This window comes from Diachasma alloeum, unplaced genomic scaffold, assembly GCF_001412515.2.
Source record: "Diachasma alloeum isolate Michigan unplaced genomic scaffold, Dall2.0 Dall_scaffold_00277, whole genome shotgun sequence".
NCBI classification, from domain to species: domain Eukaryota; kingdom Metazoa; phylum Arthropoda; class Insecta; order Hymenoptera; family Braconidae; genus Diachasma; species Diachasma alloeum.
Genome location: NW_021680416.1, coordinates 1,114,597 through 1,126,731, shown reverse-complemented (window position 1 = coordinate 1,126,731; position 12,135 = coordinate 1,114,597). Strand labels below are relative to the sequence as shown.

At 34.8% G+C, this 12,135-nt stretch overlaps 2 protein-coding genes across 8 annotated transcripts in view; one reads left to right on the top strand and one right to left on the bottom strand.

Moving 5' to 3' along the window:
- The window catches only part of LOC107038051 (LIM/homeobox protein Lhx3), a 70,438-nt gene extending 61,897 nt beyond the window's left edge, over nt 1–8,541 (top strand). Inside the window, exons 3-8 of the mRNA XM_015256923.1 lie at nt 219–393; nt 733–935; nt 1,885–2,077; nt 3,680–3,846; nt 5,261–5,479; nt 7,020–8,541. Coding sequence (XP_015112409.1) covers nt 219–393; nt 733–935; nt 1,885–2,077; nt 3,680–3,846; nt 5,261–5,479; nt 7,020–7,192 — 1,130 coding nt within the window. The 3' untranslated portion in view covers nt 7,193–8,541. The remainder of the gene's footprint in view (nt 1–218; nt 394–732; nt 936–1,884; nt 2,078–3,679; nt 3,847–5,260; nt 5,480–7,019) is intronic.
- A 2,373-nt stretch (nt 8,542–10,914) lies between these two features.
- LOC107038109 (centrosomin) overlaps nt 10,915–12,135 on the bottom strand; it is a 50,923-nt gene continuing 49,702 nt past the window's right edge. For 6 of the 7 annotated variants that reach the window (XM_015257011.1, XM_015257014.2, XM_015257006.1 and 3 more), the window contains one exon: nt 10,915–11,767. In XM_015257011.1, the coding sequence (XP_015112497.1) occupies nt 11,556–11,767 (212 nt within the window). In that variant the 3' untranslated portion in view covers nt 10,915–11,555. The remainder of the gene's footprint in view (nt 11,768–12,135) is intronic. The other variant, XM_015257013.2, reaches the window with a different exon arrangement.

Here is a 12,135-nt window from a genome sequence, read left to right as displayed (position 1 = left end):
TAATCAAATTTGTAATTAAATTTGTCCTCAAATTGATATTCAAATCAAAAACATTCCCTCTCAGTTCCCACTTCCATAACTCAATAAAAAAATCCCCCACTTGAATTTAATCACCTTAAAAATCACCATAAAAACTCCAGAAATTCTTTCCCCAATCATTAAAAAATCGTCAACTACTTGTCTATCGCTAATTGCCATCTCCCCTTTAATTGTTCCAGCATCAATACCAAAATGCGGTGGTTGCCAAGAAGCCATCCTAGACAGGTACGTCCTGCGCGTCCTCGAGAGGTGTTGGCATGCCCGTTGTCTGACATGTCGTGACTGCGGTGCAAGACTAACCGACAAGTGTTTCGCCCGAAATGGCCACGTCTTCTGCAAGGATGACTTCTTCAAGTAAGCATCAATTTTTGATATCCCAACTCCAGTCAAACAGAAAGACCAAAACCTCCAGAACTATTGATTGCGACAGAACCTCTTGCCGTGTCTATTCCTCATTCTCCTCCGAGGGGCTTGAGCGCCATTTTTCTTCAGTAAGAAAAGTTTTCTCGTCGTTTGTCACCCCCTCTCTCCCACCCACACCCAACGGCAAATTCGATCCACCCGGGCAATCAATTACTCCAACGCCCTCCGAAGATTTTCCTCTCCGGGTGTTTTGATTTTGCCGGGATATTTATCGTCTGGATTTTAATGTGTGAATGTAATGTCAAATGTTGTGTGTTGTTGGTGTGGCAGGCGGTTCGGGACAAAGTGCGCTGGCTGCGGCCAAGGACTGGCGCCATCCCAGGTTGTCAGGAGGGCTCAGGAGCTTGTCTATCATCTCACCTGTTTCTCCTGCGCCCTTTGCTCCAGACAACTCGACACTGGGGATGAGTTTTATCTGATGGAGGACAGGAAACTCGTGTGCAAACCCGATTACGAGCAGGCGAAAGCTAAAGGTAATTTATCTGTGAGTTTAATTCTCGGAGAGGGGTCTGAAATAGTAGATTGTGCACAAGGGAGGAAAGTCATGTTTTCCTCGCTCGAGGTGCGTGTGCTATTTTTCGCCCCGGCGAGCGCAAAGTACATATTTCCCTCCCTCCCTCCATCACTGAGAGAAAAATAGGGTGAATCGTCCAGTGTTCGAACGAATAAGGTCACAGTTATTTTTGACGTAGATTTCAAAATATAACCAAGTCGAAAATTGATTTTAAAATAATTATAACTCCCCTGTACATCTCCATAGATAATAGAAAAAAATATTATGGATATTAATTGACGATACAATTAATGATATGAATACAAAAAGCTGAAAATCTGTGAAAACCCAGTAATCGAAATGCGTATTCGATAATGGGAATATGCTATTGACGGCGTGTCATCGAAAACTGTTTTTTCCGCTGGTAATTAGATAACTTAGACATTTTCAATCATCACAATATCATTTGGAAATGTCATAATTTTATTTTTCATGTATAATACGAGGCATCTCTACCTTCTACTAATTTATTTTATAGAAAAAGTACCAATTAGTTCAATTAATCGAAAATTCCGAAATTAATTCCCCGGAATTTTCCTATCTTTTGTTCATTTTCTCTGAAGAATTGAACCGAAATTTACAATTTCTATTGATTTTCTCATTAAATTGTGATTTTTCAATGCCAAAATCCCCGAAAATTTCACTGAGAATGCCTCTGATTAAAAATTTCTCAAAAATATTGTAATGATTACCCAAAATATCGCCCATTGCATTCAAGTGTAAAATACTAATACCTGAAGATATTAAACGAAAACCCTAAAGCTGCTTCAACTCCTTCCTTTATTGAGTCAGTGAATTCGAGATAATTTCTTGCTTGGAGGGAGGAGAATCGATATATGGGTGGATTAATAGAGTTTCTTTTATTACAGAACTGGCTGATGGGGGCAGTATCGATGGCGATCAGCCGAACAAGAGGCCGAGGACAACGATAACTGCGAAGCAGCTGGAGACACTCAAACTTGCTTATAATAACAGTCCCAAGCCTGCTAGGCACGTAAGGGAACAATTATCGCAGGATACCGGGTTGGATATGCGTGTTGTTCAAGTTTGGTTTCAAAATAGGTAAGAACATCACGAAATCAGTAAAAGTTGAACTAAATCTGTAGTTCTTAATAGCTTATTTGACTTTGAAAAAATATTTATGATGAGTCCATCCGGGGAAAAGCGCATTTGAATCACAGATATAAAACGCTTGAATTGAAATTTTTTCTATTCATTGCAACAATATTTTTCACAAATTTATGCATTAATACATTGTACAATTGCATTAATACAAATGCAAATGTATTAATTTAAGCATTAATACATTGTACTTTTCCTTTGCAACAAAAATTAAGCAATTTTTTATTCTAAATGAAAGCATTGTATTCGTCAAATTCGAAATTTCCAATTTTTTGTGTCAAGATAACTAATTTTGGCCTCAACAGTACGTATGTGTGTGTATCGTATAATTAATAGGAAAATTTCAAATAAAGAGTTTAATTTGGTTAATTTCTTTAGAGTTTAAGCTTTAAGTGTCTTGAGTTTATGAACGCATCAAGCGCCAATCGCGAATTTCAAGCGGTTATTTTAGAGATAGTTCCTATGTTCATAGGATCATTTTCCATTCACATGGTAACCATTTCTGTGGACATGGCAGGCATTCCTATGTTACATAACAACCGTTACCATGGGACATAGTAAGCATTACTATGGAACATAGTAAGGATTACTATGGAGCACAGTAAGCATTATAATGAGAAATAGTAAGTAATGCTATGTTCCATAGTAGTAATCCTTAGTACTATGGAACAGTAAGCATTACTATGCATTACTATGCTTACTATGGAACATAATAGTAAGCATAAATACATAGTGCATAGTGCTTACTATTATAATAGTAAACATATACACATAGTGCTTACTATTATAATAGTAAACATACACACATAGTGCTTACTATTATGTTTCATAGTAAGCATAGTAATGCTTACTATGCCGGAGGTCTCGGAGGTAAGCATTGCAGTACTATGCATTACTATGCATAGTAAGCATTGCTATGTTCCATAGTAATTCTTAGTACTATGTTCACATAGTAAGCATAGTAATGCTTACTATGCCGGAGGTCTCGGAGGTAAGCATTACTATGCATAGTAAGCATTGCTATGTTCCATAGTAATTCTTAGTACTATGTTCACGTAGTAAGCATAGTAATGCTTACTATGCCGGAGGTCTCGGAGGTAAGCATTACTATGCTTACTATGTGAACATAGTACTAATCATTACTATGGAACATAGCAATGTTACTATGCATAGTAATGCTTGGTAATGCATGGTAATGCTTACTATGCTTACTGTTATGTTCCATAGTCAGCATATTACTATGCTTACTATGTTCCATCGAACATAATAAGCATTACTATGGACCATAATGAGCATTGCTATAGAACATAGTAAGCATTACCATGTGACATGGTAAGCATGGTTACCGTGGGAAATAGTAAGGATTACTCTGTAGAAACATTTGAAACCCCTTTTACTATGTTACTATAGTAATCTCTCCTATGCCCATAGTAATGTTTACTATTTAATTCTCTCCGACAAATACAATGCTTCTATTCGGAAGCAGCATACTGACAATACTGTGACGAAAGCAATTTCCCACTTGTTTGTTGATATGTGCAGGAGGGCGAAAGAGAAGAGACTGAAAAAAGATGCAGGAAGAACGAGATGGTCTCAATACTTCCGCAGTATGAAGGGCAACGGTGCCGGTGGTCACTCCCCAAGGCATGACAAACTTCTCGACAAAGACGAGCTCAAGGTCGATCTTGACTCGTCCTTCGGTCATCACGGTGAGTGAATTCAAATGAAAATGGAGGAATAAGGAGAATATGAATGAAAAAATTTTGACGATGTATTTCGATGGTATCCCCCCCGGGGCTAGACGACGCGAAATTCAAGGTACACAATGGGCGCGCTCGTGGCACAGACGAAGGGAAGGCAAGGTTTTTGGCTCTCTTCAAATATTCAGGAGATTGCTCGGCTAACTGCCAGCCAACCGTAGTCCGAGATTTCACGAAGATTGCAAGGGTGGAGGGAGACCGGGAAAAGCGGAGTACAGGGCGACGCCTCGGGGCTTTTTATCGCTCTATCTTGTAGTTTATTAGACTACTTTTTTTCGTAGTGGAATTAATCAAATTTTGAGTCTTCGTATAATATTCTCGGAGGTCTCGGGGATTTAATTGGAAAATAAATATTGTGGGAGTGATTTTGGTTCTTGTTCATTTTTTAGAGTGCAAGTGAATTAAATTGCGTCATTTTTTTGTTTATGAAATTGAGGCGCGGATGGATTATCCTTCGGACGTTATCTCGATCGTTTTTCCATCTTTATAATCTAAAATATATCACGATTTCTAGTGGATTTTACGTCACGCAGGAGTCCCTTAAAAGTATGATTGTTTGACTTTTGATGACTTTTGTTTTCCTTATGAAGTTAATCAGATTTTGAGTCTTTGCATAATATTCTCGGAGGTCTTGGGAATTTTATTGGAAATTAAATATTCTGGGTGTGATTTTAGTTCTTGTTCATTTTTTTAAGTGCGAGTGAATTAAATTGCGTCATTTTTTTGTTTATGAAATTAAAGCGCGGATGGATTATCCTTTGGACGTTATCTCGATCGTTTTTCCTCCACCTCCACGTTCTTTATTCTGACCCTCATGACCCTTATTCTGACCCTTGTAATTCTTAATTTTGGAGTCTTAATCTCGAGTACCAAATTTTTCATCACCAGAAATTGATTTGGATTTTTATAATATAGAAAAATTCATTAAAATTTCACATTCTACATTAAATCCTGAAGTATTCATCGAAAACTCGTGACAGCAAAAAATTTTCCAACACTAAATTACTGAAAATTGCCCCACCTCTCCCCCGAAAAATTTCCATTATCACATCCACATAAAACTACTAATTATCCTCCACCATATGACAGTCTCGTCGCTGTATGCCATCCTACGCCCTTTATTTCATTATCTCGTAATTCAGATCTTGAAAACAGACACGGGTGAATCCCCCCTCGACAGATAACAGTATTTTTTTTTCGGGGAAGGGGTCGTTATCAGTGTTAGAAATCGGAACAGATGATACGCCTATGAGTGGCTTCTGTTGACTTTCCATTCTAATTCTCCATTTATTTGAGTATCGACGATGACCAAGCGCGATCCATTAATGATCATTGATGATGAAAAATCTCTTCCTCTTTGCAGATTTGAGTAATGACAGTTATGGCACTGTTGTTAATATGGGGCTGGAGGGGGAGGGATCGAGTCCAGGTGGCGGTGGCAGCGGAAATGGGGGTGCCGGTCCACCCAGGGGATATCTGGGCGCCACTACACCACCTTATTTGTCGACGTCCAGATCACCGTCCTTACCACCGCAATTTCCTTATCCTTCGGATGCTGGTCTATCTGTTTATACTACTATTGGTGAGTTTATTGATTCGTATTAATTACACAGAGAGAAAAGTGCATTTGCAGGGACCTATATCGGTGGAGAGAATTTTTCCCTCAACGGGGAATTCTAATGAAGACGCAGATCCCACTGCAACAACTCCGGTCTTACGAGCGGTCCGAAACTAAGATCTGAGGCCGTAAGACCGGTAAACGGTCTTAAGGATTGACGTAAGCATCTTTTTTACAAGAGTAAATTTTTTTATGGTCAAATGCCATGAAACTTTGGCAAAACGTTATTTGAACTATTATAAAATGATCGATCTATCGCTCAGCTCTTCGTCATATTGTCAATATCGATTTTCTTGTTTTTTTTTGTTTTAGTTGATATCGACAAAATGACAAAGAGCTAAGCGATAGATCGATCATCTTGTAATGGTTCAAATAACGTTTTGCCAAAGTTTCATGGCTTTTGACCATAAAAAAATTTACTCTTGTGAACAACTCCCGCCAAAATTGCTTACGTCAATCCTTACAATCAAACCAATTTCCGATCTTAAAGTAGCTCTACCCTTCGGCCGGGCTACGCTGTACTTTTGGATATTTTCAGTTTTTAAATTTTTCAACCAAATTGCATGGAAAAAATTTGAAAAAATTCATACCCAGTCAGTATTATCTGAATTAAATTTCGCAAAATATTTATATTTTTTCAAACATTTCCCTCTTATAAATAAATAATAAAACTTGTTTAAAACGGTGGATTATTTGTTATGAGAAAAAAATTCTTGATTTTTTCACATCTAATGAAAAAAAAATCAGATTTTAATCTTTGATTACAATGGAAATGTTGATTTTCACATAAGACACTGGGTTAAATCCTGATTTTTAAACATTTCTTCTTTGAAAAACCGAAACGATAATTAAATTGAGAAAAAAATCAGAATTCCGAATCTTATCGAGTTTTCTGCAATTTTTTGCAGTTTTCAATAATCTTTGAATTTACCGTAAGGGTAGAGCTACTTTAACATACGATCCTACACATTTCAAGATCGCTCATGAGTCTGACCATAGGAATAAGATCCCTTTCCGATCTTGAATTTTAAAATCGCAACTTTAAGATCGGAAACGGGTCTGATTTTAAGATCTCCAGGTTTAAGGCCCGGGTGTACTATCTTTCGAACGTTATTTCGTTGTTTTTTTTCATCTTTCGTCATCTGAAATAGACAATTAAGTCCTGCATCATGCAGAAGTTTTGAAAAATTATGAATAAATAATTTTAAAAAGTAGAAAAAACTCTTAATTTTTTCAAAGAACATTTTTAATTTATATTATATTTATTATAATATATTTTATTTATTATATTTATTTTATTTTATATAATTTATATTCAGAATAAGTTGAATAACAAGAAATTGAAAAATGTAACTGATTTACGGCGGCCTGTCACCCAATATCATGCAGGGGGAATTCTTACACTTCAAAATTTATTTTAATATTTTTGGAAGAATGCGCGCAGTCTCATGAGTATTTTACCCCGGAGCTAGTCACACTAATTGAATGTTTCATTTGATTTCAGGTGGTCCAGGTGGAATGGTACCAGGACCAGCATCAGACCTAAGTAACGAATCAAGTGGTGGAGGTGGTGGCGGTGGCGGAGGCGGGGGCTACCCCGATTTCCCACCATCTCCAGACTCATGGCTTGGTGAACCTCCCCAGCATCCTCATCACCATCCCCACTACTCCACATAACCCCCCAAAAAATGCAAATTCATAGAATCACCGAGTATCGTCTAGACGAACGACCGGACGATGAGCGAGGCAAAATGGACTTTTAACTCATTTTGAAGCTTTCAAAAATCTTTCCAAAATGATTTGAAACTGCGAGAGTCCGCTTGATACTATCCATTTTGCCCTTCTCTCGTCTAGGGTCTCAATTGGAGAGAAAATCACTAAATTGGAAGATTCTTCCCTCGATAATTGAACTGCGCACGAAGAATTTTATAAAAAAACCGAACGAATGCAATAGAAAATTCTTTTAAAAATTCTATTAATTTCTGACCAATTCTAGAAAACGTCCGAAAGAAACGATTTTATAGAAAAATCATTAGAATTTCGTTTTTGTATACAACTTTTTCTATTGACACAGTTTCTGCAGGAATTCTTCGATATCAATTTTCCAAATTTTTTCTACTTATTCTTCTCCTCTTTTCATTTGGGAAAGCAAACAATAACACTTGGAAATTTGAGCCGAGGAATTTCTATCGAAAATATCTCCGTAGTGAGTTGTATAGAAAAATGGAATGCTTTCGATTTTTTCGATAGAATATTTTACTGGACACATTTCGATTCAACTAGGGAATTCGAAAGGTTTTTCTGTGAAATTTCCTTACGTGCCTGCTCTCAGACGATACTCGCGACCGTCCCTAGACAAAAAAATTAAGATCCTTTCACCAAAAACGGCTCTATTACTTATAAATTATACCACGTAACATTCGCATCGATATTATTAATAATAGATATATATATTTATGTACAAGTTCCTCGTTTTCCCGTTACAGTTTAGGGTAAAATGAATGCAGAAATACATTGATTCGTTTAGTTGATAGTTCTGGGAATGGGAATATTTGCAAATGGAATTTATTCGCATTTATTCGTGTCAGTTTTCTTTTGAAATTGAATGAGAATTATTTTTTTTGAGACAGTTCAGGAATAAATGGGATGAAACTACTTGTCAATCTGATAATTTCTGCACATGAGGAATTTTGTTGTTTGGTGGATTGAGGAAATAGTAGAAAATTCCTGTCGTCAAATTTTCAAACGTTTTTCATTTTATTTCATTTTTTATCCCTTCATTCATCATCACTGTAATTATTTTGTTACTTTGGACGAATATTCGTCGATATCTTCGAAATTTTCTTGTTCATTTCATTTCTAAAAAAAATGAAACCAAATTTTAATTTTTAATTTCATTTGATTTGAAAATTTGAGAGAAACCCGACATTTTTTCATAATAATTTTCAATTCAGCTTTCGTTTTCTCCTATCGCGAGAGGTCTTAGAAGATAAAAAATTTCTATTTTTTTCAAATTGAAAAAATTTATCAATTTTTTAAAACTTTTTTACAGAGTAAATAAAAAATCCATAAAAAGGTCTTTATAAAAATCTCGAATAATTCATCAAAAACTCAATTTTGTTTCAACACTATAGAATATTTCCATCCATTCACTTCGAATGTTTGAATGTCTCCATCAAACGTAAAAAATAAAATCGAAGTGATTTCCTCGGTCTATTCAACCAATGGAGTCGTCATCCACAAAGCTTGTGTGAGACAAATAGAATTTTTCAAAAGGTGTCATATTGTACATAGTTGAAATAAGGAATTTCGATGATAAGGAAAATTCTATTGTACATCAGTATCGTCGCGTATCGCGATAACTTAATGTCAGGTGCAGAGAAACGTGAATTTGTCCGTTATTGTTTTCACTCGAAGACAAGAGAATATGTTAAATCCAGGAAAAGAACTTTATTCTCCTTCAGAGATACAAGAAATCCGCAGTTGGATGTGGAGGGCGCATTGGTTGTTATCGAGATAAATTTCTTGGCGTCCGAGTCTGTAATTTCTAGAGGAACAAATCTAGAAAATCCACATTGGACGTAAAACATTTCGGTGAGCACATGGAGGGAGAAATCTGTGGAAAATTTTTGACAACACTCCAGTGGAAATTACAATATTTTTGTGAATTTTTCATTTTGTGAAATTTTCGCATTTCTTTTATTTATTTGCATTTTTTTTTTAAATGAATTTTTGCATTCCAAGAACAAAATCTAAGAAGTTTTATTGACTCTCTACTGAATTTCTATTAGACATTCCATCTAAAACAATATGTTTTCACAATTCAATACAATTCATTGTACTGAAATAATTTCTGTAAAGATTTCTTAAATTTTCCAAATTTGTATGCTTAAATTTCTTAATGAGAAAAAAAAATTTTTTAAATTGAGAAAATCTATTCGATGAAATTTCTACTGTAAATATCTCAGTAGAATAAATTACGTGCAAAGATCAGGATCTATCGATTGTTTCTAACAAAAATATTCATCAAAACTCTAGTAGAAATTATAATATTTTTGTCAATTTTTCACCTGAAATATTCTAATTTTCATTGCATTTCAAGAAAAAAAATATGGGAAGTTCTACTGGCTCCATTGGATTTCTATTATATATTCTAATAGAACAAAAGATTTTTATAATTCAATGTAATTCATTCGAGATAATTTCAGTAAAGATTTCTTAAATTTTCCAAATTTTGTTGCTTGAATTTTTTAATCATAAAAACAAACATTCAAAAAAATTTAGAGATTCTCTTCAGTGAAATTTCTACTGGAAATATCTCAGTAGAATAAATTATATGGAAAAATGAGCATCTATCGATTTTTGTGTACATCTGCATTTTTTGCAAAAATAGTAATTCAAGTGCAATTTTCAACATTTCTCTCTCCATGAAAAAATTGTATAAAATACCTATGCTTGTTTTCCGATAAAGTCAAGTCAACTAAAATCGACTCTTGAAATTGTAACTAATTTAGTGAATACTTTATTTATAACGAAAACTCATTTGAAATGCGTGCAATGTAAAAAGGATTTGAACCAGATAGTCTCGAATTAAGTCACTGTACATTCCTCGTTTGACGTTTATAATTTTTAATGTGCGAATTGAATCACTATTCGTAGAATACAAGTCGAAACAACACAAAGTAGTCCGACAAGAGTGAAGATATGAAGTAATAGAGTACATAATGAGAAGATATGTATAAAGTGATAAAGAATTATTAATTCAATGGACAAAACCACCTGGACGTGATTTCATCGTGTTCGCAAGTTAACCAAAATCAGTTATTACGAATCTTTATATTATTATCTAGTCAGCAAGTGATAATAAAATTTATCATAATCTAAGGATCATTGGAATTTATTGCTCTCCCTTCCCCGCATTCCTTTCAAATTTCATAAACAATTCCGAGAAATATCTTTCAACTACCTGTTGATACGAAATTTCGATACAATTCCATCACTACAATTCCATCACTAACATTACTTTAATGGCCATTTTTTCTCCGAGATTTTTCATCGAATTATTTCATATCAAAGATAAGTACCAATTAGTAGAATTCAGTCGATCGGCTCACAAGTGAACCGCAAAAAACCGTAGAATACGAATATAGAAAATAAGAGTAGGACGAAAAAAACGTAATATCGTTGAAAGAGTAACGGTAATACCCAGTGGTAAATTCGGAGAGAAAGATCAATTTTCTTGATCAATTGTTCTCCCAGCGATTTCAAAAAGAAATCACATCTGTTCATTCCACGTCACCAGTTGATCATGCCGAAGATCATATCGCATCCATTTAAAAAAGTAAGATGGTAAGAGAAAGGGAAAAAATAGGAATTAGACTCAAGAGAAATAAAACAAATTTTCAAAAGGCAAAACTTTAATGGCACTTTACTCGCATGTTTATTTACAGATGTTGAACCATGAGTACATATCTTATATACACGTACATAATCACCCATAAATTTATCATCCATATCGTCTGAAAAAAATCATTTTCAAAATCTACATACAAAAAGAAAAGCCTAAAGTATAATTTTCGCATTCCACTTGAATTATTTACAATTTCCAATATACACTTGAATTTAGAATGATCGTGGAAGAATCGTGATTTCGATATTTCCTTATCAATTACGTTTAAACAATCTCCTCACACCTTCAATTTGTTTTTACTCATTTGTTCTTTTGTTAAAAAATGCCCCTGTATCTTAATATACGAAAAAATTATGTTAATGGCCATTTTTTCTCCGAGATTTTTCATCGAATTATTTCATATCAAAGATAAGTACCAATTAGTAGAATTCAGTCGATCGGCTCACAAGTGAACCGCAAAAAACCGTAGAATACGAATATAGAAAATAAGAGTAGGACGAAAAAAACGTAATATCGTTGAAAGAGTAACGGTAATACCCAGTGGTAAATTCGGAGAGAAAGATCAATTTCCTTGATCAATTGTTCTCCCACCGTTTTCAAAAACAAATAACATTTGTTTATCCCACGTCATCAGTTGTCGAAAGGCTCTTCGTAGGTTCTCGTTTTCTGGAGAATGCTCTTTGTGATCATGAGTTGTTTGGTGATCGCCTTCTCAACGTTTTTCTTATTCTTGTTGGACGCTGACAGGTGCTTGAATGTGTCCTCCAGAGCTCTCTTCGTCTTCATCAATCGTCGCTTCAACGCTTCGTTTTCCTGCTTCAAGGCATCCACTTCGTCTAGACCTAGAAACAATTTTTTTTGTTATTTCTGTTTTTATTATTACGTTCAAGTCTTTTTTGAATCATTTAGTTTCGAATGTAACAGTTCAAGTCGCACAGTAAATCTTTGTTGATTATCCATTCATCAAAATAATGAGATTATTGAACAATTTTAACGTGAACTGTTGTGTCATTTTAGTACTTAATTTAGAGAATTAGGGCATAGAGACATGGGTTTTATTCTGGTTACTTTGCTAAGCACTTGCTCAGTACGTTAAATATTTTCGAGGGGGCCATTATTTTACTTTCATTAATTACAAAAAATTCGTAGGAAAGTGGTAAAAAACAGATGGGACGAAAAAAATAATGACAAGTGGGAAATTGCTATTGTA